Raw genomic sequence first — 22,795 nt, 5'->3', positions numbered from 1 at the left:
GGTTACGAGAGCGCGAGGGCCGACGACCTCGTAGGCCGCAGAAATCCGGCGCGAGACCTCCGGGCGGCGTTCGGCGGCGATGTTGACGTTCTATGCGGGCCGTTGGCTCGCTCTCGGGCCCGGCGGCGGTTGCCTTTCTTTTCCGCCATGGCGGCCCGCACCTATCAGATGCAGAAGGCTGTCATGCGCCTGGAGCCCATTATTGGTCTCTTTCCGGTGGGCTAAATTGTTTTGACGAGCCCAAAAGGAAATGGATCATTGAGGTCTCTCGTTTTCTCACGCTGTCATATGCATGTTAGTACCACTTTATGCAACTGAAAAGGAAAAAATGAAATCGACAGCTGAACTGCTGGACACAAAACATTGTTTTCTTTTATTTCAGGAGCATCTTCCATTTTTCGAAGTGAATCTAGAACCTACATGCTGATGCCTCGTTTTAGTATAGTGGTCTTTGTTGAACACCTACAGGCTACCGCGAACCTGCATGCAGCATGCTGATGCAGCAAGGTTAATCATCAGAAGCCTATAGGATCGGAGGAAGTGTCTGCATCCTGTTCCCTGTATAGCTTCCCGTAATTTGGTACGGCCATTGGAAGTGACTGGAGGGCAGTTTGACTCCAGTAATTACGGCAAGAATCCAGTTCAGTCAGGCCGGCCCCTTTAAGCGGCCGGCGACTTTGCCGGCCGGCTCTCATCACAATAGTGGAAAAGCGACGGATCGTTGTCACACACGGTAGATTAACTACTTTTGTGACGGGGAAATCAAAGGGCTTTGGACTGAAAGAGACTTGTGTTGGAGGGTTAGCATCCTTTGCGTTCAACCAACGCAATAGTACTCCTTCCGTTTCAAATTGTAGGTCGTTTTGATTTTTCTAGGTTCATAGATACTTGTATGTATCTAGACATACACTATATTTAGATGCATAGTAAAAACTATGAACCTAAAAAAATCAAAACGATCTACAATTTAAGACGGAGGGAATACTGCTTTGGCCGTTGCTAGAATTATGGTGACGGTCCTTTTCAGGATTGCCAAATCTGCGGGAATGGAGTGCCATCAGAAAAAGAGCAAAAGGCTTCAGCATTCGGCATGAAAGAAAATAACCTCGATGGGCTGGAGTTGTCGCTTGCAGGGTTTCAGTTCAATTCAGAAAAGGGGGTACCTGCTAGGTCAGCCGCAGAACCTTCGATTTGGACTACGTATTAAACACATCCCATATAACCACCAAATTTTAATTGTCTTCCTTTTAGGACCAAATTTTAATCGTCTAACTCTGAAGTCACAAGTCAAGGACTCTTTCCACAGGTAGTAAGGTACCACCGTTGTTGGTTAGCAAGTCAGGATCAGCCCCTCTATTTTTTTCCCAGAAGAAAGTACAACCTCCGGCCTCCATGGTTCCATCAGACATGCAAACAGCTACGGAGTATTTACAGCATGTAAAATTGTAAATAGATGGACAACTAGATTTGAACCCTGGAAGGCGGAGTCATGTACCCATGGTTCGACCACCACGGCAATTGTGCCTTTTCAATAGACTCCTCTAGTGCATCTAAATAATGAAATAGTGAGCGGCTTATAGACCATTTATTATGCATGAATTTCATAAAAAATATTTTGATTTCCTAGAAAATAATTCTCAAGTTTAAAATTTAAATAGGACCTTGGAGAATCACAACCTTATATGCTGAAAAAAGCTATAATAAGAAAAAGATAGAAGCATACTTATACTATGTAGCACACAAAATACTGTTAATAATTTATAATCTTGATCACACTGGTACAAGCGTATCGACAATGATGGGCGGGAAAGCACATGCAAACTTTGCCTCCTCCATTTCCCAGTCGTCAAATCTCCGAAGACACGTACACAACACCACCTAAAGCATACAAGGACACCCGGCATATTCACCGGCTAATTAATCAGTAGTAACTAATAAGGCACCTCAATCCCATGGAAACGATGCAGTACCAAGCTAATCGAGCCAATGATGCCGAATTATCGTGTCCACTGCCGTGTCCAGCAGCAGAGACCATTGGTTGCTAGTACTGGACGATGGAGCGGTAGTAGGTGTTGGGCACCCAGTTTGCCGGGATGACCTGGTTTGCCACCAGCGTCTTGCCGGACTCGTTGGTGATGCGCAGCGAGAAGGGCGCCTGCAGCCGGTGGTTGGAGTCCAGCCTCCAGATGGAACCCCAGGACTCGCGCATCGGAGTCCACGAGCCGGAGTTGGCCTCCATGAGGTCCACCTGCACCACGTCGCCGTCGCCGTCTTCGAACTCGACGAGCACCGCGAGGTAGACGGGGTTGGAGCCCTCCTCGACGTGGAACGTCACCTTCTGGCCCGGGTAGTTGCAGGGCACCCTACATGAACATGCCATGTGGTATGTTTAATTTGGGTTAAGGATTTGTCGCCAGGCATGCAAAAAACGCCAAATTGTAAAGTGGAAGTACGCTACTAATATTTGTGCGAATCTACTTAAACCGGTCGTTGTCGTTAAATGTTGATTGAGCAAAAGTACAAAGGCTCCACAACAAAAGTAGCTAGACGGTCAAGATATGATTCTGTTCGTGTGTGTAGGGCCTTCAGATTATTTGGTCGGTCAGTGGTTCTGTGTTGCAACGAGCGGTGCAAATGTTTACCGACCTCTGGAACTGGATGTCGATGATGCCGGCGTGACGGAGCTCGTCGTTGCGGCCGGGCTTGGCCATGGCGCCGAACGCCGTGCCGCTCAGGTCGAAGTGGTACTTGGCGACCGGGTAGTAGTTCATGTCGGTGATTATCACCGTCTCCGGGTTGCCGGAGCACGCAGGGTTGTTGACGCATCGTATCTGAAAAAAGGTCAGCAACAAGGATGCATGGTTAGGCAAAACTGTGCCTAATAATCTAGTTTTTCTCTCGGTCCATCTCCATTTCCGTTTCCACGAGGGCAAACGACACGTGTCGTCCTGGAAATAGGATCTCTGACCAAGTAACGCACTACCTGATAGCAGGAGCCGCAACCCTTGCCGTCCTTGAACAGCGGCTCGTTGCCGCACGACGTCATGGCCGAGAACGGCGGCAGGTTCACGTTCTTGAACCCGCAGGCGCCACCTGCATGCACGAAAGCTTACAGATCTCGTCCAACACCATTACACGCAGCATATACGATCTGGCGACGCCATGCACCGGCGTTCATAGACGTACCGTCGTCGTCGGGGCCGGCGCCGGTGGGCGCGCCGTACCAGGTGGCCCTGGCAGCCTCCCAGTTGGGGTCGGCGGTGAAGGCAGAGGCGTTAAAGCTCACCGGCCTAGCGCACGAGCCGTACGAGACAAGGAGGGAGAAGACCAGTGCACCAAGTGCAACCACCTTGAACGAGGCGATCATCGTCGATGCCTAGCTCGTTAGTTGCTAGTACTGGGCAGACAGGAAGCTCTGTGTTTCGATGGTCGGGAGAAGCACATTGCCGGGGTATTTATAGGCGGGAAAAAGAATCGAAACGAACGCAGTGCGCCGCGATCGCCATCAACGGCCGTTGCACCCGACGCCCTTTGGTAGGGGTCACATGGCTATGGAGCAAATCATGGGAGGGATCAGGGATGGAGCCTTCAGGTCATGCGTGCACTATTTTACAAAGTAACGGTTCCTTGGCGGTTATCGCATATTCGCAGGTTTTGTAGTATGAAAAGGACATAGTACCTGTATACGGATTCTTGTGAAAGTTTATTAATATATACTCTTCTCTTTAGTGATGCACAGTTCTCTACGATGATGCGCGTAAACGAACGGAAATAGAAGAAACTAACGGCAGGTTTACGACCAATACACGGACATCATTAATTTGTCACGATTCTGTGTACTGAATCAGTTAATCGTTGGAAGCTGCGTTGGAAGATAGGTACCTAATCCGTTTCAGTTTCCTGTAAGCAAAGTGATACTATATGCCCTTATCGATGAGATATAGTAAAGCTACAATGATATGTTGAGCAACAATGATTATATATATACTTAGCCACTTAGGACGAAATCCTTGTTCGTTGAGATACCTTGCGAAGTGAATGCAGAAAGCCAGATACTGCCCTAAGATTGGTAGGGCATGTGTCAATTCTTCAGTTTATTTTACAAAAAATACTCCCTCCATACTGGTATTAGAAGTCGTTTAAGACATGATTGCGCTTACCAAGAGTAACTAGTTAAGGGAAGTTTTCCTTCTTTGCCCTTATTAAATAGCGCTGCGGGTGTCCCTTATACAACAATTCTTCATAGACCAAGTGGTGAGCACCCCTGTTCCCGAGGTTGGTGGTCAAGTGTTCGAACCCCTAGTGACACACTATTTTTTTGGACGTGGATTTTGCATGGCGCTATGCGCTGGCTATCGTCTGGGCGCTTTTTTTTTCGTTCACTCGTTTTTTCGGTTCGGCGCGTTAATTTCGTTCGTTTGGCGCTCACAGCTCAGCAGGTCCGACGGTTGGAGTGCCTGCGGTATTAAGACTCGAGTGCGTGCAGTACTACTGCCTTGCCTTGACTGTTCTTCACTTGCTTGTTCATCTAGCCATGGCTTAGCTTCTTCTCTAGCTTTCTACCTGCTCCTTCCACAGCAATCTGTACGGCGTGATGGCTCATGTCCTCCATGGCTTCGATTTGAACGTTCGTATGGAGGAAGATGACGACGGCAATCATCCCTTCAATCTCAACGAGCCTATACTGGAGGACCACAACAACAATGGTAACGTGCTCATTCTTACTCATTTTTTCTTTCCTTTTTTTATATTCACAGCATTAACGTGAGGTGATCTCAACTTTCCGGTATAAGAAGATGACGGCCCCAACCCCAACGACGTGCTTGATTTCGATGAGCCAGAATACGACGGCGCTAATGATGCCGACGGCGGCGTGTTTGATCTCCAAGAGCAACAAGACGACGGTAAATGCATCGCTTCGATCTATCCGTTCATTGCTTGTTCATATTATTTCGGTTCTCATTATTGTTTTTTTTACAGTACTGGATTTAAACTTACCAGTAGATGAGTTCGGTGCAGTTGATTTGGACTTTGTACAAAATCTTGCTGGTAATTTTTTTTGTCACAATCACATTCTTCTACTAGATCATGCATGAAAGTGTTTGTTTTTTCCCTATAATTAGAACATGCCATGAATAAGTAGTATAAACATGCCGTGAATAAGGTTTTTCCCTATAATTAGAGCTACGAACGTGATTCTTTTTTCTTGTAATAGAACATGCTGTCCAGAACCCCAACGTGGAAGCAGTTCATGGAGGATTACCCCACCGAAGGAAGGAAATGACTGAAGCTCTCCGAAAATGAGTTTACCAAGCTTTGTTAGCTAGAAGCAACGATGGTACACTACACAAGGAAGACACTGCATTTGTTGCTGCTCAATTTGACATTCATATACGGACAGCTCAGCGTGTTTGGAACTGAGGTAAAACACAACTTAGAAGCAGTGTTCCGGTTGTGGTTTGTAGTCTAAAGAAGGGTAGAGTTGGACGTAAAGCAATACCTTTTGATTTGGAAGCATTGCGAAACATTCCTCTAAAGGAAAGAATGACTATAGAGGATGTGTGCGCCAAACTAAACATGAGCAAATGGAGGGTTCAAAGGTGTTTGAAACTAGGATTGATTAGGCGCCACTCTAGTAGCATCAAACCATATCTCACTCAAGCTAACAAGAAGTCTAGGTTACAATGGTGTGTTGACATGGTTAATAGGGAGTTGCTTGATGATCCAAGGTTTAAGGAGTTGTATGACTTTGTGTTCATTGATGAGAAATGGTTCTACCTACATCAAAAATCTGAAAGATATTATTTGCTACCCGAAGAAGATGAACCCCATCGGACTTGTAAGAATAAGAACTACATCCCTAGGCTCATGTTCTTGTGTGTTTGCGCTCGGCCAAGGTTTAGGGATGGGAATTGTATTTTTGATGGTAGGATCGGTTGTTTTCCACTTGTTCAGTATGAAGCGGCTCAAAGAGGTAATGAGAGGACAGGCCGTGTCCGTGGAGACTTGGTTATGAAGCCCATAACTTCGATCACTAGAGAAGTGATTAGAGGTTTTATGATCAACAAAGTGTTGCTTGCCATTAGAGCTAAGTGGCCAAGAGAAGATGTGGGTAGACCAATATTCATTCAACAGGACAATGCACCTTCTCACTTGAAATTGGATGACCCACAATTTTGTGAGGCCGCTAAGCTAGGAGGATTTGATATTCGCCTAATATGTCAGCCACCAAACTCTCCAGATTTCAACATTCTCGACTTGGGTTTTTTTCAAGCTATACAAGCAATTCAATATGAGAAGAATGCAAAAACAATGGAGGCTCTACTTCCAGCCGTGCAAGAGGTAATTTGCTCAACAATTGTTCACACATGTTTCGATGTTTTCTTCCACAACAATTTGCAAACCGAATTAAACTTCCACAACAATTGTTCACACTTGTTATGTAGGCATTCATGGAGTACTCACCACGCCTTGCAAACCGAATGTTTCTAACACTACAAGGTGTTTTCGTGGAAGCTATGAAGAAGAAAGGTTGCAACAACTTCAAGATACCTCACATGAAAATAGGAACATTGGAAAGACAAGGTCGGCTGCCATCTTGTATCCCTTGTGATCCATCTTTACTGGATGAAGCCGAGGCTACTCTTGCTGCATGAAACAAGTAGATTGATGGTTGTTAGTTTTAGTAATGGAGACAAATCTTGTTAATTATCAGTTAATTAGAATTCAATGTTAATGATCTTACCGCTGCTTTGGCGTCCTCCATAGCCTTCTTGGCATCGAGCTTACGCTCGCGCCTCTCCTTAGCCTCCTCTTTGACCGTCTTGAGCACGTCTGGAGGCAGCACGATTTGATCGCCATCGAACACGATATTGTCGACATCTGGAATGAAAAACTCACACTCGAATTCGTAGAAGCCATGAATAACGGCGAAGATCATGTAGTCTGCGTGCTTGAGACCACAGCGAGAGCATGGATAGCGCCCACTGTGCACACGATCCCATGCTTCGCGGTTTTCATGAACGACTTGACAGCGGCGGCAAATAAAAGCGTCCGGCGGCAAAGAATCCGGCACCATCGCCGAGTCTGGCGCGAGCTCCTGCAACTCCGGCGAGGGGATGGTATCTACCTCCGACTCAGGCACGATCTCCTCCAACTCCGGCGCAATGATCTCCTCGGACTCCGGCGCGACGATCTCCTCCGACTCCGGCGCGGCGATCTCCTCGGACTCCAGTGTGACGATCTCCTCGGACGCCGGCGCGATCTCCTCCGGCACGACGATCTCCTCGGACGCCGGCTTGGACTCCATGACTTGGGCGAGCGGCGAGCGTACGCGCGTCTGGCAGCGAGCGCGAGCAGCGAGTAGACGAGGCAAGAGGCAAGCAGGCGAGTGGACGACGCGAGCGGCATGCGGCGCTATTAATAGTGATTAACGCGGCAGCGAGTCGTGGGAGGCGAACGGCGCGTTAATAGCGGCGCTGGAGCCCAAGCGGAGGGGCAGCAGCGTCAAATTTTGCCTAACCACGCCAGAACGACTTCTTTTACTCGTTTCCATCCAAACGCCAGAACGACTCCTAATACCAGTATGGAGGGAGTACAAGCTTCAACTATCCCTAGAGTATAGTTTTTCAACCCTCAACTATAAAACTATTTACCTTTTAACCCTAAACTATTAAAACTGTTGTCTTTTCAACCTTGGCTCAAATCTAGCGTGGTTTTTGGTGACATTTTTTTGAAACTATAATTTTTTTTGTGACATTCGGTGGTGTTTGCGATTTGCCAAGGCTAAAATAGTTTTTGCAGTTAAATTGAATATGTTTGAAACTTGTGATTTCCTCACTAGCACCGTGGAGACTTTTGACCGGCGTGTAACCGTCATTTGGCCTCTCATTAGCCAAACTCTCATAAAACTATTTGGCAAGCTTATTAGCGACAAGACAATTCACCCATAGGCTATGCAACAAGTATATCGCTTGGTCAACAGGCATACGAGGGTATTTGAAAAAACATAAAAATTGCAAGTGCTATCTAGACCGTAAGGAAGTGATTTGCATATGTGAGTATTTAATGTTGAAGACTATTGTAGCTTGCAGGTGTTTTCTAAACTTGCAAGTTTGTTAGCGACTGAGGGTATGATTTGGGGATAATTTGGGCCATGGGATTTTAACCTAATTTTAGCAAGGCGCAAAAGCGTTGCTGGTATACGACTTTCCTTGTACCTGCGGGATCGTTGAGTGCTCCTTCAGATGCGGCACACGTACACTGTGCGACGACCGTGCAGCTAGTCCGTCTGCTCCATACCGTTGTACTGGCTGGCATGATCTCCGCCACTTCCAAAGTCCAAACTAGCATGTGGCTGCGGCCTGCGTGCAGGATCGAACTTGGGTGGCGTTGCGTTGATTCCTTTTCCTTCACGCATGACATATGCCTCGCGTGCGTGGTGCGCGCGTTTTCTGAAGATCATTGAGCTAGTGGTGGTACGTGCTGTCGGCCTAACACTTGCGCACAACCCGTTTCACGTTTAAGCTGTTAAAACATTTCGTACACGGTACACCGGCGAGCGCAAGAAAGCAGAGTCCACGGAATCAACCTCAGAAGAAAAGGCAGCAATTTGGGCTGTTTCAGATTGAACGGGTGGAGTTTTGACCGGTAATTCATCTGATCGATCATCTCTACAAATACAAAACTGTCGTGCTGAATGCACAGGGTCCCTGTACAAATAATACAATCTCACATCATAGCGGAAGTGGATAGTTTTTATCTGCTTATAATACGTCACGCAGCTGACAAACAGGGAGCCCATGCCGCCGTGCGTGCACAACCGAGAACATACCCACAAGGCCACCGGCTCCAGAAGTCGCCCGTCCGCCCGCAACCGAGACGCCACAGAGCCGACGAGACCCGGGGCCGGGGGGCCGGGGCACGCAGTGAGCGCTGAAACCTGCGCGCGCGGCAACAACGCTAGGCGCGGCGACGGCGCGGGTTCCGGAAATCTGGTGCGGAGCCATAGTTTTTTTAGTTTTTATAGGTAAAGTCTATGTACGTTGCCACTAAGCGAGACATCTTTCTTAACTCATTCTTAATGTAAAGTTTCATAAATTTATATTTTCAAGAATGTCACATAAGCAGGAATGTATTTAGTTCATAGATGAAATAGCTCACACAATGTATAGTTTCATCTTTTGGTGTTTCCAAAACTACATGACATAAAGATCTTAGAAATAGTGTACATATAGTTTCATCCTCATAAAATTATTTTTTTCTTTCACCTTATAAATAGTGTGTCATGTCATCAAAATTATCTACGTAGCCGCTCATTTATTATCCATGAAACTTCCATTAAGAATACCTTAAAAACCACCCCTCCAACCATGATTTCTTTAGATTCTCTGCTTATCCTTTCTCTCTCTATCCCTTCCTCCTCTCCTTCCCCTCTCTACTCTCATTTTCAACATGCAAAACACGAAGCTGCAGCTCCCAACCACCAGCCATCCTGCAGCCCCCTCTCCATCGATCTTCTCTGCTCAAATTAAACCACTTCCTTCCTACCTTCCCCAATTTAGTCAATGGCGGGCTGCAGCCTGTTGGAGCGCAGGCGGCCGCTGCGGGGCTAGCGGCAGGCTCCATGGTCCAGTGAGTCCAGGTACCATCACACTTCACCCCAAAGAAACAGAGGAGCGCAAGATTGAGGTGGAACTCGCTGATTCTGTTGTTATTCCTTAGATTGAGGACACGTTCCTAGCCGCAAGAAGATTAATTCGGTGGCCGGCCAGCTCCGACGTCCCCGCAGGCGGTGGTAGGACACGGGCGAGCGGACGGGCGGCGCTACGCTGCGGGCACGAACGGCCAGCATCAAGGCAACGGGTGAGGAGCTTTGTGCCGTCGGGGCCGGCCGGGGCGGACGTGGGCAGGACGCACGTGAGCGTTTCGCGGCGGTGAGCCAGAGCAGCCGTGCGCGAGTCGCGGCCTCCGGCGAGTCCGGGCGCCGAGATCTCCAGCGCGGGCGGCGGCCTCCGACGACTGCGAGCACCAAGCTCTCTAGCGCGGGCGGCAGCGTCAAGCTCCCTGGCTCAGTGCGGCAGTCTCCAGCAGTGGGGTCGTCTGCCCCCGCACAAATAGGGCGGGTAGTTAGTTTTTTTTATACTTAGAAGTGAATTTATTTGATCTTATTTTTACTTTTTAATTCTCATTGTAATTAGACAATTTATCAACTTCTTTTATCATCATATTTTGTGGCGTAAAATATATATTCACGGTGAAAGAAATATCATAAAAATTTGTTCGGAGCTATGGCCGAATTAGTAGTTTTTATGTATAGTCCGTTTTTCGGAGGAGCTGGCGAATACACCTAGCCCTTTCAGTTGTTAAATCTAAGTGGACTAGCTCATAGTATTTTTTTTTACGAATAACAATATAGATGTAGTCAATTAGACGCGCACATACACACATATATTTACTTATGTCTTTGATTTTGTATTGGTGAATGAATTCATTTTCAAGTTGATCAATCTACCCTTCCAGCAACAACAGCGTTGCGTCTTCACTTTTTGTGTAGGTGATGTGGTGTTGAGGGGTTGACCTTGTTAAATTCTATGATTTCATCTACACTTCCATTTCACCAAACCTATCATCTTATCTGTGACTCCGTCAAATCCCTCCACACTTGTAGATCAGTTCCCACGCCACCGCCCTTACCGCAAATGAAGAAGATACACACAAAGATTCTTCGCGCCCAACCTCTCCGGCATCCTCATCGCCAATGTCCTAATGTGTGTACCCTATCACTTGCTTTGCCACTTCAAGTGTATCTCCCAATCGTGGCTCGTGCAGTGCTCCGACCCCTGCTCCGCCGCAAATGGTTGTATGTTATGAATTATGTCTTTTTTTATACCCTAGATTGTATAATCGAGCTTATATAATCTCAAGTGGTAAAAAATACTCCAAATTATAATCTTGATTATATAATCTAAGTTCCTGATAATCCTATAAGCTATCCATACCAACTTATTTCATATTATAATATGATCTTTTACCAAAATGTCCATTAAATTTTTGTGATAATTAACCACCAGTGAGCTGGTACCTTTCTTTTCCCTCTCCATTCGGCTTCCTCCTCCCCCTCTTCTTTCCCTAACCCAGCGAGATTCGGTCAGATTCTAGTTGTAACTGTACTATATTATTTTAGGAAAGATTATGTAATATAATTTAGTAGTGATACGTTTAGTAAATTTTAAATGAGTAGTCAAATAACTTTTTTTATTCTCTCCAATATTGTTATTTTGGTCCATTAACCTAGGCCCAAAGATGCGAAAGGGCATGTAGCGTAGTGGTTAAAGCACTTGAGTAGCACCCAGCAGGTCCGGGTTCGACTCCCTGTGGGAACGAATTAAACGAGTCTGAAATAAAAAAACTATAAAAAATACATAGGGGCTTCCTTGCTGATTACGGTAAAAAAAACCTAGGCCCAAAGATTTATCCATCATTTTCTCTATTTTTCTCCTTGGATTCTTCTTCCTTCTTCGGTAACTAAGCTGCCCTGCATCTTTAGTACTGTAAGTTTTTTTGGAGCTCCCATGGAGAGTCTAATAGGTCTGGTTTGAGTTTTCAATCTTGTCTACTTTTCCTCTTCTCTGATGACACTTTCAACATCATCATCTTCTCTGACAGGGTATTTGGTGCAATTTACATGGCCCATCTTGTTGCCGAGGTTTAGTCTGTCGTTACTTTGTTAGCGGCATCATGCTTCCCACCCAGCTAGAGATTGGCCCATCCATATTTTGTGGCATCCTATAGACATGAATGAAATTATCTTGCATGCCTTCAAGCCAGGATGGTAAATGCACCATTTTATATTTGCATAAAGTTTCCGTATAATCTCATTGTGTGTATTGCCAATCTGTTTTTATTTTCCTTTGGATCTGTAAATATTGGAAGCAAGGATCTCACAGGGATGTCCTGGTAAAAGCAATTAGTAAAAATCGTAAACAGGAGAATAATTTATTTGTTGGAACAATTGTGTTATTTATGAAGCGAGGAATCTGTTGTAAAATACAATAGCAAAATTTGAGATTGAATCTTTGCCAAATCTGCTGTGGCACTGCTTGCCATGGCCAATTGCTATTTTGAAGCAAAATCCAAACAAAATTATGGCAAGCGGCTTAAGGCACATTTGCTTGTCTTGAAATCTCTTTTAGACTCTATTCGTATTGCTTTGCCTTCGTATAATCCTGCTTGTTGTAGCCACAAACACAAACGCTGGCCACGACTGCCATGACCGGCCACCCAGGCAAGCTGCACAACGCTTCTGACCAAGCCACCGATCGAGCCACAATATGGTTGGACGGGCTGTTGGTCAGAGTAACATTCGACCATGTCAAGCGACTACTAAGGTTCTTCATCTTGCTTGATCCGTTCTTTTAACTTCTAGTTCCAAAGCTCGCACCATCTTCCATCAAAGCACAATGCTCCATTTTGAGGTTGCTGTTTATTTGTGGTGGCATGCATATATTAGCACTTCGCAGTTAATTCGGCTTTCAAGTCACTCGATGCCATCGATGAAATTTTGCACCAGTACAACGCTCAAAGTGATGGCTTGCTGACCACCTTGCCCATGCCGAGGACGCCCTCAGTCATCCGCTTGGTCGCCATCGCCAGCACGGGCGTGACAGACAGTATTGTCAAGCTTCAGGCTGGTGGAGTAAAGGGAGTCTACAGTCTACTTCTGGATGAACTTCGTGAACTCCTCGCAGACCAGGAGTCCGTCTACTCGTGTGAGTTGCATAAGCCAAACCTGTGAGGTTATGATGATAACACACTCAAAGCTCTGTAGCAGCTGAAACAATGGGGAATTCGAGAGGAAAATTTTGTGCTTCCAATGCAAACCACGGACTCATTGGAAATAGGAAGCTAGAACTATTTTGTGCTATTATTTCTAGGGCTTCTCGTCTTTAATCGTTTTTTCCTAATAAAACTTCTAGCAATGGAGCGCAAGAGATATGGATGAGATGAAAAGAAATCAAATATATAGCTGGACTTTTTCTAGTTGAAATCTTGTCCATTAGATCATCAAAAATCAAACGCTCCATTAGATCATCAAAAATCAAACCATAGATCGAAGTCGATCAGTTGCTTGCTCTATCATGGCATATTGCGTAGATAAGAATTCTTGCCATAGATTCATAATCGTCCGTAATGGCTGTACCGATTGGATGTCAGCCCCAGTAAGCAATGGCTGCACCGATTGGATGTCCATTGATGCACAAATGACGTTGCTCCTTATGTAATGCTTGACCAACAAAAAAATCACTAAATCTTTCATGTAACCAAAGTAATTTGACTCATGGTTCCAATGAAACAAATTTTCACTTGTTATAGAAAGAGCCAAGCATCGATCTATCGACGACCACATGGAAAGACTTAACCGATGTGCAGGCTAAATCCAACTCATTAGCATCGCAAATAGCTGCTATATGCGGCTATGAACGCCAAGGCTCAAAACACGCATGCATGGCTTGACAACGCTGCCGGCACTATGGTCGCACATGATGCTGTATCTAGGGGGTTGAATGTGTGAACACGATATTACAGCTCTGTTTTCATCATGGATGCTTATGTTATTTTCTACTCCATGCTTCGTTCTATAGCTTGCTCTGACGGCAACAAATAGGATCGATTAATTTTCTCTCCTTTCCAGTCGTATAAATAAAGGAAATAGTTCTTGACATCGTGTATGGTACATGGAAAGATGTATTTTCTTATATATAAAGGAATAATCCCTTGGTCTGTGTTAATTCCTTTTTATTCTGAATATTTTTCTTTATTATTTATTGTTTGTATTCAACACATACTTTAAGTTAAGACATATATAGGAATCAAACTACTTATTCTTCATATTTTAATTCCGAAATTAATTATTATAGTTGTATTGGATATTGACTTTTTGGCTGATCTAGGCCGTTGGATCTTCATAAGATCTAACGGTGTATATTTTTCTCTTTTTTCAATTAATGTGGTAATTTTTAGACCTCTTGAAGCCAAGTAGCTTCTTTTAATATTATTGTGTCAAGATAATAGATGGTGTGGGGAGAACACCGAAGCGCCCAACGCGGGCCTTGTTTAGTTCCCAATTTGGGAGTAGCAAAATTGGCATTTTGTCATAAATGCGCAACTGTAGCGTTTCGTTTGTATTTGTGAATTATTGTCCAAATATTGATTAATTAGGCTCAAAAGATTCGTCTCGCAAAGTACAACAAAACTGTACAATTAATTTTTAATTTTGTCTACATCTAGTACTCCTTACATGTACCGCAAGTTTGATGTGATGGGAAATCTTCTTTTTGTATAGTGTTAAAGTTGGGAGTTTGGAGGCAGGCCGCGATATCGGTCGTGTCTTCGCACGTTGGTTGCCGAGCCGACTTGATTTCTCAGTTGAGAAATGGCGTCTAGGAATTTTCCTCTCTCTCATCATTAATTCTATTGCCATCTGAGATTTTTACTGATGTCCCGGGTGGGTGGTGATCAATCGGCTGATCGCTGCGTTCCGCTTGCCGGCCGCTGGTTCGATGGACAGCACGGGCCCGGCCGCCGCCGCCGGCGGCCCGCACCTCACATGCAAGCATGCAGCGCGGCCGTCGGCATCCGATCCCTCGCGCGCGCACATGCGCCTGGATTCGTCGTGCATCAGTTACTTCGTCTCTTTCCGGGGATACTGTTTGGACGGGCGAAAATAAAATGCGTCGGTCACCTTGGCTCTCGGGTCTTTATGCAACGGAAAAAGAAATGCTGTCGACAGCTGAACTGCTGGACCAACAGAGCACACTGTTCTTGTTGTCCACCAAGCGCAGTGATGCTTTGAGAAGCATCATTTGACCCTTTTTTCAGGAAACCTGGTTGCGGATGCCACAATTTAGACAGCAAAATCCTGTAAAACACCCACAAAATGCCTATATATGAAGCTCATGCCGTCATGTACCCTGTAGCTCTCCTTGATTTAGTGCGGTCATTGCAAGTGACTGAAGCGAGAGTTTGACGCCAGTAATTACGGCATGAATTCGGTTTATTAGCTCACTCTAAAAGGTTGACTTGGCCGGCTCTCACAGTAGTGAAAAGCGACGAATGATTCTATGATATATGGTTATACAATCAGCATCCTTTGCGTTCGACCAACGCACTGGTCGTTAAGTACTCATACCTTGTTCGTTGTACTGCATGCTTTGGCCGGTGCATGGACAATGATGCTGTTCCTTTGCAGGATTGCCGTATCTCGTTGGAATGGAGTACCATAAGCAAAAGGCCTCATCAGGAAAGAAACCTTTGCTATGCACTCGCATCCCTCCGAACTGTCGCTCCAAGTGTTTTTTCGCCTTTACAGTCGGAAAGGTGGTCTACGCTAATTCAGAACGTCTGCACTGAAATGCTGCCCCCTCGGAACATCCAAATCTTCTGACCCGGAACTCAGAAATCTTCCGAAGGCAGAATTGCTGTTGGTTACAAAGTCAGGATCCGATTTCCTCTGGTGCAGGGGCGGACCCAAGGCCCGGCCACCCTGACCATCTGCCCGGGCTCATTGAGCAGTAGTCCACTGAATGAACAATTAAGCTAGCAAAAAATACCTTCAGCGTGATGCATCGGCAACTGGGCAAAGGCACACAGCAAGGACAAGGGCCAAAGCACGTCCCCAGGCTGCAGCCTCTGCCCATGCTGTACAAAACCTCTAGGTCCGCCACTGCACTGGTGCATTCTTGGCGCCTAGACTGAATATTGGAAGATCCAGAAAACGCAAAAGGGGGGGAAAGGTGAGGTTTAGGGACTATTTGGGAAAGAAGACTTTCGCAGGACACACAAAGCAATTCTGCGTGGGACTATTCAGAACACAAGAATTTCACAGGGAACAAATTGATTTCCGTAGAATGAAGACGACTCTTACCTTTCAAATAGATATCAATGATAGTCGTCCATCCGGTCACAAAATAAATGATGTTCTACGATCAGATCGTATATGAACGGATATGACTGACCCCATATTTATATTCATATTCATATTTTTCTTCAAAGTCACAAAATAAATGATGTTCTGCGATCAGATCGTATATGAACGGATATGACTGACCCTATATTCATATCCATGTTTTTCTTCGAAGTCAAAGTCGCACACATATGTTGTTCAGAGATGGATACGAATGTGGATTGACTTGGTTACGAATAAATGTGTATCTAATACGGAATGAGTCGATCACGAATATTTTCTCAGGCATTGAGTAAAAGCAATCATATATACCACAAGTGCTCTAATCATTTGAGCATTCCACAAGTCCAAATTCCAACTAAATTGTGCTTAAAGAAGCAAAATAGTAATTTACCGTTGTTGCATAGATACATGGGGTAGATAAGTAGCTTGTTTCTTATGGATGCTCGAGTACACAACATTCTACAACTATTGTAGCACTTTGCATTTCAATTAAGTTGAGCTTTTCAACAAACTCACTATAATTTAAAACTTTACAATTTCTACCAAAATAAAAACATGTACTTACATGTTTCTCAAACACTGATTTTTTCCTCAGATTAACAACTTTTATAAGAACAAAGTTGTTATATTGACGTATTATTTTTTAGATTTATTTTAATTTACTTAAATATATTAGTGAAGTTAGAATTTGAATATAATTCCTTTTTAAGTTAAAAACACTTTACAAAGAGAAAACAAGAAACTATTTTTAAGTTAAAAATACTTTACAAAGAAAAAACAAGAAACTATTGTTCACTTACCCTCTTGGGCCTTTAGTTGAGCCTACACGTCAGGATTTGGTATCCAATATCTACAGATATCACCCTTCCTGTATTTGTAGCCGACATCCAACAAGACTATCTAAATTTATATCCGAACCAGTATCCGACCCTCCTTGGTCGATCAGAATAGTCGGAAAATATCCATATTATTTGTACCCCTATCTACTTGTGGGTAGTCAACCGTTTCAAATTCTAGTTATATATTGCATTTTATGTGTTAATTTTGGGGTATGATATGAGTAATCCAAAAGTACTAGTTAAATCTGTGTTTTTTATATTAGATCATTCTGGTGTCCAAACATTAATTATTTGTAATTGGAGGTGGGGTATATGACTGAATAACTGAAAAAAATATGAAGTCCAGCCAGATAATCAACACAAGAAAATGAAAAGTAAAGTGTCATACTGATTAGCAAAAGGACATGCTTGAAAATTGCCTTTAGTGATGCTTTGCCACCAACGGATCTCAATCCAAATGATATGAGATAGACTTCAACAAGGGTTGTAAATGAGCCAACCTCGAGCTTATCGCTTCAAGCATGAGCTTTTAAGGGCACGTTCAACAGTTTAGACGGCTGCCATCTGTAAGTCACATATAGACAGTGAAACCGACAGCTTGTACAATGATTTATCTTTTAAGTTGTCTGTTTGGTTGTCTGTTAAGTTTTTAATGCCCGCATGTAGCCACGACCAATCGTAAATAAGATTTGTGTATACTATTGTGTTGCTTGTTGAAAAAAAGAAAGATCAAGCTTAAATAAGATCATGGTTACATTTTTTGAAAACATAAATATAAATAATATTCAAATATATTTATATTAATGTAATAGAACAAAATTTTCATAAATCAAATAAAACATAATATGACTAAACAAGGAAAGCTTCGCTGTTGTATGATTACTCATGTAGGTTCAGATTACAAACAGTTTAGATGCATACATTTCCAAGCTTCATTGAACAACTTGTTCGAACACCTGTTCTCTTGAGTTCCTCTGATTGCAACGACAATTGAATTTAGATTATGAGCTACACCAACAAACGCCTGTCACATTATTCAGCCAAAGAATGGTAGGTAAAGGGAAGGATATCATGAAAAGATTGCTGGGTATGATAGCAACGAGCCATACGATGTCACAAATATTCATGATAACTGAATTCAAACTGTGGTGAGAAAGGAACCTGCAAGCAGTTCCCCACGCCAACAATTAGAGATCTCATCTCAAAGCCCTATTTCAGAAATCAGAAGTTGGAAACCATATCAAACTAGAAACTAATATATCCTGGCCAATGGCCATTTCAGAGAGCAACTTTGAAAGGGGCAAATGATTCAATATTGGGCAGTTTCTTACTTGAGTCAAGTCATTGCATCTCGAGCATGTCCATGTATAAAGAGCAGTTAAGTCTGACATATACACCTAGAGATAATACATCGCCATCGGCTTAAGTTTAGTTTGACATAAAAGCAGCAAACGGTAGGACACTGTTGATATTCAGTTCAAAACAAAGGTCGTGATAAAAAAAATGGGAAAAGTTTTAAGTTACCACTGAAGCATATTCCACAATAGTCTTTGCAAGAGTGTGATGGTAGACAAAAATCTGATCACTCTTCTTGATAGGTAGCTCTGTGATAAAAGACAAAACAAAATTGTAGGCTCATTCTGGTGTTCAATAATGGAACATTAAAACAAGTATTGGCTACAGACACTATTAGCATGAGAAGATAACCATAATAAATAGACAATGTGCTTAAGGGGAAACTGATTTCAGCTTCTCAATTTCAATTCGCCTTAGCCTTCCAAAAGTGACTACAATAGCCCCTTTCTTCCAACTGAAAGAAAAGGCAGCTTCCTTGGCCTTGTTAAATTATTGCAGCTTTAAGCTCAAGCATAAATCATCGAATCAGTAATTCCATACAATAAAACTGTCAATGCCCAAACATATCATGGTTATTGTGTGATAACTAATGCCTATTGGGATATTGGAGTCCCAATATCACCCACACTATAACCCTGAAGCCAAATTCTATGAAAATCAGACAGTCCTAACCATAAGGACATAGCTGGTAGGTGTCCCTTGTCTCTACACAAAGTTACACCATTTCAGATGTTTGCGAATGCATTGACACGCTGAATCCATTCACTGGGAACTGTAAACTGACCACGGGAGAATCACATGGAACTACCTCTTCCGTGAGAAGCAACCGAGAGCAAGAGTATGATGAGAACCACCACGCCGGTGCACCTCCATCTCCCCATGAACCTGCAGCCACATCCAGACTGAATCTCAATCAAACGGAGGCAGTAGCAACAGAGAAGAAGGAAAGCTTCGCAGCCTGGCTAGGGACAGTGAAGGGGGGAACGTGCGGCGGCGGCGCCTCGCGCCCAGCCAGCAGCCAGCAGCCCCCAGCCCCAGCGCGGCCATGGCGCACGAGAGGGGGCCGCAGCCCCACCGGCCACGACGGCGCGGCCATGGCGCGAGGGGGGCGTAGCCCCGCAGGCCAAGGCTGGGGGCGGCGTGGCCTGGCAGGAATCGGCGGCGCAGTCGCGGCGGCCGAGGCTGGGGGCGACGCCGTTCTCATGCTCCGCGTCGACGGGGCCACCGGCGAGCTCATCGCCGCTCGCCTCTTCGACCCCCTTGCAGAGCACGCCGGGGATGGAGCTGGATTTGGCGCGCAAAAGTCCCGCGCGCGCCCAAATCAGCTGCTGTCCGCGCGGGATCCAAGCGCGCTGTCTCCCCTCTGTACAACGGTGCTGCGGCGTCTGTTCCCGCCTTGGAGCACGGGACGCGGTCGTCGTCTCGCGAGGCGACGGCGCGCCCGTCGCCTGGCTGAGAGAAGGTCGTTTTTGCAAAAATACCGGCTCGCAGACGGCTCCTAGACGCCCGTTGTACGTGCCCTAAGAGCGTCGAGCCGAGCTTGATCCGAGCCTCAGAACCGTTCGAGCCTATAGCTAGGCTCAAGCTTGGCTCATTTCAAGCCAATCTGGAGTCGAGCTTTAAGGGAGTCAAACACCAATAGTTCACGATCCTTGAGATTTTATCAGTTACAAACTTAGTTAATCATATAGTAATTAGACTTGAGCCATTGTCTTGTTTGTAGACTTTGGCAATTTGGAAAATGCAATTGGGAAAGAAAATTAGATACATGTATGCATATTTCAGAGTCATAACTGATAGTAATACACAAGCTTAATGGAGCTTTTCGATCTCGAGATCAAGCTCGAGCTTAGCTTGTTTAGAATTAGGACCGATCTCAAAACAAGCCTAAGATGAACCAAACACGAGCAGCTCACGACCCTAGCTTTTCGAACAGCCTTATCTTCAACCTCTGTTTTTTCGTGCATATCCTCTGAGTCCAGCGGGAGCAGGAAGGGAACCCCAAGCACGAACAGAACCCCATTCGTGCACACACGAACAAGACCATCACATTGTGCTGAAATGTCCGTCGCCAGTGAGGTCTCGCGTTTCCATACAACCGAAGCTTAGCAGGTGCCTTTACTTAATGGTGCACAAAACAGTGTTTATAATTTAAAACCTTGATCACACCATTACATTCATAGACAGTGGGCCGGGAAAGCACATGCAAACTTGCCTCCTCTATTTCCCACACGTCAATCTCTTACAGACACAAACAACTCCTACTGATGCCAGCATAGCCGGACTCCTGATACCTCACCTACTAACTAATTAAGGCACCTCAATCCAATGGAACAACGAAATAGTACCAAATGAATCGAAAATCTATCAGTGACCGCATTATTGTTGGCAGAACCAGATCATGCATGAGCTAGTACTGGATGATGGAGCGGTAATAGGTGTTGGGCACCCAGTTGGCCGGGATGACCTGGTTGGCCACCAGCATCCTGCCGGACTCGTTGGTGATGCGCACTGAGAAGGGCGCCTGCAGCCGGTGGTTGGAGTCCAGCCTCCAGATGGATCCCCAGGACTCGCGCATCGGAGTCCATGACCCGGAGTTGGCTTCCATGAGGTCCACCTGCACCACATCGCCGTCGCCGTCTTCGAACTCGACGAGCACCGCCAAGTAGACGGCGTTCGAGCCCTCCTCGACGTGGAACGTCACCTTCTGGCCGGGGTAGTTGCAGGGCACCCTGCAGGAACAAGCCATGTGGTGCGTTTGGACATGGATTAGGCTTCAAATTAAGCAACCTTTGTCGATCCACAGTGCATGCAGACTCCAAATTCGGAGTGAATTGGAAGTACTGGTACTAAATATTTCTGCGAATCTACGTGGGCCCCAGCCCCCCATTTAAAACTGGCTGTCGTGTCGTCAAAATCGGTTGAGCAAAAGTACAAGGGCTCCACAGAACAGGTAAGCTAGACGGTCGAGCTAATGATTCTGTTCTGCGGCTCTGTGCAACGAGCAGCAATGCATGGTACCCACCTCTTGAATTGGATGTCGATGATGCCGGCATGGCGGAGCTCATCGTTGCGGCCTGGCTTGGCCATGGCGCCGAAGGCCGTGCCGCTGAGGTCGAAGTGGTACTTGGCGACGGGGTAGTAGTTCATGTCGGTGATTATCACCGTCTCCGGGTTGCCGGAGCACGCAGCGTGGTTGGTGCATCGTATCTGAAGAAGAGGAGCAACAAATGGAGTTAGTGAAAACAACAACTGCATGTACCTCAAATAAGCTTTCGGATCGGTATCCTTTTCCTGTTTTCCACGACACGGCAGAGACGGAAAAGTCTACGTACCTGGTAGCAGGAGCCGCAGCCCTTGCCGTCCTTGAACAGTGGCTCGTTGCCGCAGGACGTCATCGCCGAGAACGGTGGCAGGTTCACGTTCTTGAACCCGCAGGCGCCACCTGCACAAAAAAAGATGGGTCGCCAAGGGCATGCATGCAGAGTTAGTTTATTAATCGTCCAAAAATGCGGCATTCAGCAATACGCCAATACCCATACGTAGCCATGACCGAGAATTACGTACCGTCGTCGTCAGGACCGGCGCCGGTGGGTGCCCCATACCAGGTGGCCCTGGCGGCCTCCCAGTTGGGGTCGGCGGTGAAGTCCGACTCGTTAAAGTTCACCGGCCGAGTGCACGAGCCATACGTGACAAGGAGGGAGAAGAGCAGTGCAGCAAATGCTGCAGCCTTGGAAGAGGAGGCCATCTTAGCTCAGTGCAGCAAACACAAATTCTACTCCAAGCTTAAGATCTACTGAAGGTATAGCTACTGCTAGTACCGAGCAGACACTAAGATTCGGTGTTTTGGATGGTTGGGGAAGAGCACCTTGCTGGGGTATTTATAGGGGAGGAAAAGACTCGATCGATGGAACGCAGTGCGCCGCGATCGCCATCAAGGGCTGTTGCACCCGACGTTCTTTGGTAGGGGTCACATGGCTCCGGAGCAAATCATGCGAGGAACGGAGACTTCGGGTAGTCATGCGTGCACCATTAAAAAAGCAACGGCCTCTTGGCAGTTATCCGGTGATGTGTATTGTCGACAGTGCCTTGTACCTGTGCACTGCATTTTTTATGCTCGTCGTCGGAAATGCACAGCTAGTCCTCTTCGATGATGCGTTAGGAACGGCCGAACGGGCCGATTCGCGCACAGCCGGTTACAGGGATGTTAATAAACGGACGACATCATTATTGGTACAGGTAAGGATGCAATCATTAGTAACGATCTGTGTACCAAATCGCTGATTATGTGTTGGAAGAGGCACCTAATCCGTTTCAGTTTCCTGTACGAAATGTGATATGCCATACTACCGACACAAATGATAGATGCTAGTACAATGATACGGTGAATGCTTTGTATTGTGTCTTATAAAATTGGACCCATGGTGGTTGCAAGATACCCTGCAAAAAAGTTAATTGAGAAGCCGCTCTTCCGTCGGACATGCAAAACACGAAATGCTCGGTTTCTTTACACTTTACAGATACGACTGTCCAGCACGCTGCCGGCTGAGTTCTACTAAATTTCTAACGAATAAGAGACTTGTGATTCCTTTACCAAAGTGTCCTGTCAGCTAATAACTGTTGGATTAATTAG

General features: G+C 45.5%; 3 protein-coding genes and 1 long non-coding RNA gene across 4 annotated transcripts; 1 reads left to right on the top strand and 3 right to left on the bottom strand.

The window, feature by feature from the left end:
- Positions 1 to 1,726: 1,726 nt before the first annotated feature.
- On the bottom strand, positions 1,727 to 3,412 carry LOC101758914 (expansin-B3). The gene is made up of 4 exons (XM_004983631.2): positions 3,187 to 3,412; positions 2,984 to 3,093; positions 2,647 to 2,831; positions 1,727 to 2,363 (listed from the first exon to the last, which is right to left on the bottom strand). Exons 1-4 carry the CDS (start codon positions 3,365 to 3,367, stop codon positions 2,042 to 2,044), a joined length of 798 nt encoding a protein of 265 aa, XP_004983688.1. The 5' UTR covers positions 3,368 to 3,412; the 3' UTR covers positions 1,727 to 2,041.
- Positions 3,413 to 9,404: 5,992 nt separating this feature from the next.
- LOC111255864 lies at positions 9,405 to 10,226 on the top strand. The gene is made up of 2 exons (XR_002676005.1): positions 9,405 to 9,643; positions 9,724 to 10,226. It is a non-coding gene; the product is annotated as an uncharacterized LOC111255864 (long non-coding RNA).
- A 7,386-nt stretch (positions 10,227 to 17,612) lies between these two features.
- LOC101759311 lies at positions 17,613 to 19,126 on the bottom strand. Its single transcript, XM_022823440.1, has 5 exons — positions 18,971 to 19,126; positions 18,331 to 18,410; positions 18,138 to 18,203; positions 17,968 to 18,015; positions 17,613 to 17,830 (listed from the first exon to the last, which is right to left on the bottom strand). Exons 1-5 carry the CDS (start codon positions 19,041 to 19,043, stop codon positions 17,705 to 17,707), a joined length of 393 nt encoding a protein of 130 aa, XP_022679175.1. The 5' UTR covers positions 19,044 to 19,126; the 3' UTR covers positions 17,613 to 17,704.
- A 1,153-nt stretch (positions 19,127 to 20,279) lies between these two features.
- On the bottom strand, positions 20,280 to 22,031 carry LOC101759719 (expansin-B3). Its single transcript, XM_004983633.2, has 4 exons — positions 21,730 to 22,031; positions 21,498 to 21,607; positions 21,188 to 21,372; positions 20,280 to 20,894 (listed from the first exon to the last, which is right to left on the bottom strand). The coding sequence occupies exons 1-4, from the start codon at positions 21,908 to 21,910 to the stop codon at positions 20,573 to 20,575; spliced, it is 798 nt and encodes a 265-aa protein (XP_004983690.1). The 5' UTR covers positions 21,911 to 22,031; the 3' UTR covers positions 20,280 to 20,572.
- Positions 22,032 to 22,795: the final 764 nt, after the last annotated feature.

This window comes from Setaria italica, chromosome IX (genome assembly GCF_000263155.2).
Source record: "Setaria italica strain Yugu1 chromosome IX, Setaria_italica_v2.0, whole genome shotgun sequence".
NCBI classification, from domain to species: domain Eukaryota; kingdom Viridiplantae; phylum Streptophyta; class Magnoliopsida; order Poales; family Poaceae; genus Setaria; species Setaria italica.
Note: the sequence above shows the minus strand (reverse complement) of the source record. Positions and strands in the feature narration are given on the sequence as shown.

What these genes read in the sequence shown, in the direction of transcription:
- LOC101758914 (XM_004983631.2), bottom strand. Translation starts at nt 3,367, where the DNA reads ATGATCGCCTCGTTCAAGGTGGTTGCACTTGGTGCACTGGTCTTCTCC. An exon ending in GTTGCGGCTCCTGCTATCAG is followed by an intron (nt 2,832 to 2,983) that starts GTAGTGCGTTAC and finishes ACCTTTTTTCAG; the next exon opens with ATACGATGCGTCAACAACCC. An exon ending in ATCGACATCCAGTTCCAGAG is followed by an intron (nt 2,364 to 2,646) that starts GTCGGTAAACAT and finishes ATGTTCATGTAG; the next exon opens with GGTGCCCTGCAACTACCCGG.
- LOC101759311 (XM_022823440.1), bottom strand. Translation starts at nt 19,043, where the DNA reads ATGGGGAGATGGAGGTGCACCGGCGTGGTGGTTCTCATCATACTCTTG. An exon ending in TTGTGGAATATGCTTCAGTG is followed by an intron (nt 18,204 to 18,330) that starts GTAACTTAAAAC and finishes TATTATCTCTAG; the next exon opens with GTGTATATGTCAGACTTAAC. An exon ending in GCGTGGGGAACTGCTTGCAG is followed by an intron (nt 17,831 to 17,967) that starts GTTCCTTTCTCA and finishes ATAATGTGACAG; the next exon opens with GCGTTTGTTGGTGTAGCTCA.
- LOC101759719 (XM_004983633.2), bottom strand. Translation starts at nt 21,910, where the DNA reads ATGGCCTCCTCTTCCAAGGCTGCAGCATTTGCTGCACTGCTCTTCTCC. An exon ending in GCTGCGGCTCCTGCTACCAG is followed by an intron (nt 21,373 to 21,497) that starts GTACGTAGACTT and finishes CCTCTTCTTCAG; the next exon opens with ATACGATGCACCAACCACGC. An exon ending in ATCGACATCCAATTCAAGAG is followed by an intron (nt 20,895 to 21,187) that starts GTGGGTACCATG and finishes TTGTTCCTGCAG; the next exon opens with GGTGCCCTGCAACTACCCCG.